Here is a 6000-nt window from a genome sequence, read left to right on the forward strand (position 1 = left end):
AAGCCGCCAATGCCTCGGGATGGCGACTTCGTGCTAAGAGATCTGCTTCCAAATAGCCCCCCTGGCTCCATCACGGCAGTGTTAAACATTAAACGGTTTGGAGAGCTATTGCCGTAATTATGCAGGGTGTCTCTGCTGAGCACGTGGCTTTTTAAACATTGTCCCCGGGGCGCATCATTTGGTATCCCTGAACCCACATTGAGCCACAGCTGCCACAGGGCCAATTTCCCCTCTGCTTTGTGCTTCGGGAGAGGCAGGCAGTTTATTTGAAGAGGCAAATGCACTCTCGTTACGACCACCCAAGGATACAAGTGCACCCTTGCATGTATACGCAAGTCCCCAGTGTTGGAACTGAGCGGTTGTAGAGATTCTCAGCTACATAATTATGCTGATGAGGTGGAGGGAATCTATCGGTCCCTGTGACCCATTCCATTCTCTCTCAGGGCCCACCCAACCTCGTTTATTTGTAGCTTGCGTTTATTTCAATGGAGCCCAATCATGTCAAATTGGCATTCCCAGGTCCCGTTATGTCCTATGGGCGTTCAGATAGTTTCCAAAGGACATTTAAGGTCCTTTTTTTTTTTTTTTTTTTTAGTTCCCATTAGTGGGGGCTGGTGGATCTGCTTTAGGTTGGGCTGTGAATCTATAAGGTGCTGAGCCCTATCCTCCAAATAAACTCAGCACCTTTGCTCCAAATAAACTCAGCAACTTTAGAATTCTCGCTAGTTCTGTCTGAAATCCATATTCACAGCCCAAGCAAAATAGGTGTCATCAGCCTCCACTGGTTCGCCCCACAGGGATTACCACGAGGGACGACGACGTGAGGCTCCTCCACGACCCAAACAGAGCCCGGATGAAATCATAGAAAGGGAAGAAAGTCTGGGAAGGTTAAAGTTCAGCCTAAACTCTCCTCCCGCCACGATGATGATGATGACGACGACGACGATGATGATGATGATTTGGAGATCCTTGAGCTTCACTTGGAGGGGGGGGGGAATCAATTTATTTCGGGAGAAATCGAAGGGGAGGTGAGTTCAGTCCCCTTCCCTCTGAGCTTTGCAGGAATCCCCCCCAATCCGAAACAGGAATCCCAGCGTTTGGCTTGAACTTTCTGCTCAGTGTCTCTCAAGGCAAGAACCAATATTGAATGCCAAGCAGTGGAGAGGTGGGGGTGGGGATTTTTCATCAGGACCGCGGGGAAAGGGTTAACGACCTCCTCTCCCACCCGATCCTGACCGAGCCACCCCCACCCAAACACTGGGATTTAAATAATAACACACACACACACACACACACGAGAGAGAGAGGGAGAGAGAGAGAGAGAGAGAGAGAGAGAGAGAGGACGTATCGTCTACTTTGGCCCCAACATATAAACTCCTCTGGGATTGAGAAGGTAAGTTGATGGACTCAGTTATTTCTCGCTCTAGGACACCACTTTAAACTGTAGGGAGAAGAGGAAATGGACACCTTGTGTCTTCAGCTATAGAATGGGGTGGAGTAAAATAGCCAGTTTTCTCGGACTAGTTCTGGTAGATAGCAGGGTTTCAAGCTGAAAGAATAGAGGGGAAACGATGTGCAGGAATTGAATTTACCGACTAAGTTTGTAATTTAGCTTGGGCGGAAACAGTAAATGGTATTGTGTGAACCAACTCCATCCACAACCTAATTCGGCTGAATGATTAGAATGTAAACTCACCGAGACTTAAAAAATTTCAAGTGTTAAAACTTCATTGAGTTGTATGTAGTAGCCTGGTATTAATGTTTACTTGCATGTGGTAGCAACTTTCTGAAAAGCGAATGAATTTAATCCCCAGACGTTTTCTCACGGGAGGCTTAAATAGATTTGCAACGTACTTATCTAAAATGTGTACTCCAATTCCAATTCAATAAATAAAAATAAAATCTTTCCTAGCTTCCAGATTTTCGGCTTCCATGCTGGAGAAAAAGAAAATGTTTTTGGAAGCCATTCTTAATGGAGTGGATCACACCCTTAGATATCTTATTCTACTTCTGAGACGCTGAAGGATGCATTTCCTCAAGACCTCATTCCGATATAGAGAAGAAGTGGTCCATTGATATTAATGGGGGCCTTAGGGTGCTGGTTCGGTTTAGGTAGCCTTCCTAGTGGAAGTTGGTGACTCCAACGTCAGTGGGGCTGTGAATCTGCTCTTGGTCTCAGTCAGAACCAGGCAGAACTCTGAGCTATCCTTGTTTTGGGGTTTGGTTTCAGCATCTTTGCTAGTTCCTTTAGAGTTCTGACTGAAACCCGGAATGGATTCACAGCCTCACTGACATCAGAGCCACCAACCTCCACTGTGCCTCTCCCAACCATATAGCCTGCCCCAAGCTGGTGCCCCCTCCGGAGATGTTGGACCACAATTCTCACCATACCCAGACAGCATAGCCATAGGCCTCATTGACTGGGGACGCTGGGATTTGTGGTCCAACACCTCGGGAGGCGGCACCAGCTTGGAGAACTTTCCCCTATGCATCCCGGGCGGAGATGGGTAACCCAGGCTTTTCCGGGTTGTTTCTCTGGAGAAGGCGCTGTTCAGCCCGGGCATCAGGTGCGCGCCTTACGCGCACCAGCCCCCTGCCTACATCATGCCGCAGTGCCGGGCACTTGCTCACTGACCCTGAGTAACGATTGAACTGTCTAAGACGGCGTGATTGATCACAGGGCCCGGCCCGGTGGGGCTTCGAGGGAAGGGGCCTGATACAGTTGGCTCTTTCTTTGCTTGGGTGGGTTTTGTTGTTATTGCTGATTGTGCTCCCGTTTGGTCGACAGGCAAGGACGTCCCCAAAGGGTTCCTGTATTCCAACCCTCCATAAAGATCAGCGCTCAGAGCGAGTGAGGGCGAGCGGACGTGGGACACGGAAACCACCGCTACGAACGCTCCTTTGAACGCGAAGAAGGGCCCCTTCCCCTTCTCTCACGCACGGGCCAGAGAGAGAGAAAGATTGGGATGGGGGGGGAGAGAGAGAAGAAGAAGGTTAATTAGGTTAATAAGCTGTGCGTAGAATAAAGACAATGCGGTTCAACGTAATAGGTATTCTTCCATTGTAGTGGCCATATCCCATCGTCGTGAATGGCAAAACGCCAATCAGTTCTAATGCTCCTGGATCTTTTGTTTTCTAGCCGGCTCTAGAGAAATAGACGGAGACACGTCTGTCTGTATTAACATGGTCATTACCCGCCAGAGCCTCAAGAGGAGGCCCGATAAGAAATTAATAAATACTGGTATTCCTTCGCTTTTCTGTGTCACTTTCCCTCCCCGATACAAAATGTTTGTCTCCTTTCTCTGCCATTGAGTCCCAGAATGAAAGTGCGCGGGCATAATCCTAAAATTACTTACTCGGAAGTAAGACCCAGTGTATTCAGTGGGCTTACTCCGAAGTAAAGGTGCCTTAAGGCCGCAGTGAAACAATGTCAAGTAACTTGCTTCTTTCATTATATTCCACCGAACTTCCTTTTTGCGTTCTAGTGCTAAGTAATTATCACCCATTATTGTCCACTGGAGGAAACACCCACACACACACCCTCCATCGCTTGTTTTGTGCTTATGTTCCTGGGATGGGAGAAAACCCTTCAGTTTAGGGTCTCTGTGTGTACAGTGGCTAAGTGATTAGGGCATCAGCCTCGGGAGACGCGGGTTCAAATCTCCATTTGCTCATGAAGGTCACTCCATGACCTTGGGCCAGTCACAAACTTTCAGCCTAATCTATTCCCCACAGCGTTGTTGTGAGGATAACATGGGAGGGGGGCATGTATGCCGCCTTGAACTCCTTGGACGACAACGAGAAAGAAATGAAATGAATAAATACAATGACAATGATTCTCCATTGTCTTGATTCGGTAATAAAGCATCCGAAACCCCTGGTTTCTTCTCATTCCTACTGGTTTTGGAGAATCACGGAGAGATTTCTTTTCTTTTCTTTCTTTTTTTAAAGATCGCTCCTTGCAGTCTCTAAATTTGGGCTGATTTTCGCTTAGGAATTCATTTTGCGTGGTAAATGAGCATTGGTGGTTGGTGCTAGGCGCCCGTGTTAGATCCGGAAGAGCCGCATAAGGGGTGGGGGGGGAGACAACTTACCTCGGTGACCCCGCTGCTGCCAGGCAGAACAGAAGTGATCCCATCTGTGCCCAACACCACGGTGCTCTGGCTCATGTTCACCCAACCTTGGCCCTTGGCACTGTTTTGCTCCAGTGTGCTCTTACCAAGACTTTGATTAGCTTCCCCGCCATCCGTGCTTTGCAACGGGGGGATTTTACACGGGGCAACGTTGCCCTGGATGGCGGTCCCTGCACTGGTGGGGGCATTCTTGAGAGGGAAAGGCTCGATCGAGTCTTTGCCGGCGGTGGAGTTGGCTTGCACGGGGGCGAGTTTGCAGATCCCCACTTTGGTCCTCTCGGAATCGTTGGGTTTGGCTTCGTCAGATGGCAAGGTTTTGCTGTCGCCGGAGAGAGCTGTGGCGACTCTGGCCAGCTGGGACGGAACGTGGGACGGTAGGTTCTGCGGCTGCTCGGTTTCGGGGCTGTTCCTGATCATGCCTGCGCTTTCGAGTGGCCCAGAGGCAAGCATCTCGGGACTGTTGGCGAGCTGCTTGCTCATCTCCTTTGGACTGGCGTAATCCTACGAGAGCAAAGGCGCGTTAAAAAGAAGGAAGCGAAAGGGGGTGGGGGGGGTGAGGTCCTGCCACAAGGAAGCCGCCCTTAAACATAAAGTGTTGGGGTTTGGTTTGCGCTGTGTAAATTGATCAGGAAGGCGCTGCCGCAAATTCGAATTGAGACAGCCCTTTCTTCAGTCATCTTAGTACAGTAAGGTATAACCGCACCTGCGCTTGCAGACCTACAATTCTAGCGTTAGACACAGCATCGCTCGCAGCTCTCTGCTCACAAACCTTCTTGATTTTCTCATCACGACTGTAGGATGTTCCCTTCCCCTAGCACTATTGTAGAAAGAATCTTTAATTTTACGCCCCATTTCCTTTCTGTCATTCAGCAATGCACACTGGGGGGGAGGGGGAAGAGGGGGAGAGACACGCTGCCCTCTATGCAGCCAGCGAGATATAACGGAACTCAATCACATAGGCTCTTATATACCCAATAATGATTTTCTCCCCAATATTTTCGGCTAAGAGTGGTGGGGATGGGGCTTCAAAAACCGTGAAAGGAGATACTCTCTGTTAGAACGAATGCTGGATTGTATTTTCTAATATCCCAATCCTCAACATATTACTCCAAGTAAACCGATTCTAAAGAGGTTTACTTTTCATTTGGCGTTTTAAGGACCGGAGTTTTCAGAGTACAGGATCTTGGCCACAGTCCCTCAGCCTTTACTTTAACTTTCCATCTCTCAATCCTTTCGAAGATTTTTTTTAAAAAAAACAACAAACGAACAAATAATCAACAACAATGGTGCTATAATTATACAGCTTTATAAAGTGTCCTGTCCAGACATTCTGCTACGCTTCAAAGAAAAGACTCATCAATTTCTACACTTAAAAGCCAATCTGCAGAAGAAACTGCAAGAAATTCCTTCTGCACGTTTGCTGTTTAGTCGACCAGCACCCCAAAAACTCAGATAACCAGTAATAATTACACCTTCAGAATACATGGCAATTTTTACTGCGTGGCACTGAAATACTTCCATTTATGCATGCCCCTTTCCTTCCCACCTCAAAAGGAAGAAATTACCGAGATACGACCGCGGACGACCGTCTACAGAAGAACGCAGGCTTTCAGCACCTTGGATAGCGCTCGCCGCGCGAACACGCTCCTTACTCACCCACCCCGCAGCCAATCTTCAAGCTTACAACACGCTTCCGACCTTAATTCGTAGCCACTTTTATTTCCAGTATGGAACAAACCGATTGGATAACGAGACAAATCTATTTTCCCGAACCTCCTAAAATAAACAGAGAAGAAGAGGTGGGGGGGTTGGGGAAACACCCCACTTACCATATCTAAAATATCATCTGATCGAACCGGCAGAGAGG

At 48.2% G+C, this 6000-nt stretch overlaps 1 protein-coding gene across 1 annotated transcript in view; it reads right to left on the bottom strand.

Annotated features, from left to right (window-relative positions):
• The window catches only part of SLC6A5 (solute carrier family 6 member 5), a 90582-nt gene extending 86352 nt beyond the window's left edge, over positions 1-4230 (bottom strand). The window contains exons 1-2 of the mRNA XM_063118799.1: positions 4095-4230; positions 3440-3442 (exon numbers count right to left, since the gene is read on the bottom strand). Of these exons, the coding sequence (XP_062974869.1) occupies positions 3440-3442; positions 4095-4169 (78 nt within the window). The 5' untranslated portion in view covers positions 4170-4230. The remainder of the gene's footprint in view (positions 1-3439; positions 3443-4094) is intronic.
• Positions 4231-6000: the final 1770 nt, after the last annotated feature.

Source organism: Elgaria multicarinata, chromosome 2 (genome assembly GCF_023053635.1).
Source record: "Elgaria multicarinata webbii isolate HBS135686 ecotype San Diego chromosome 2, rElgMul1.1.pri, whole genome shotgun sequence".
Lineage (NCBI taxonomy): Eukaryota > Metazoa > Chordata > Lepidosauria > Squamata > Anguidae > Elgaria > Elgaria multicarinata.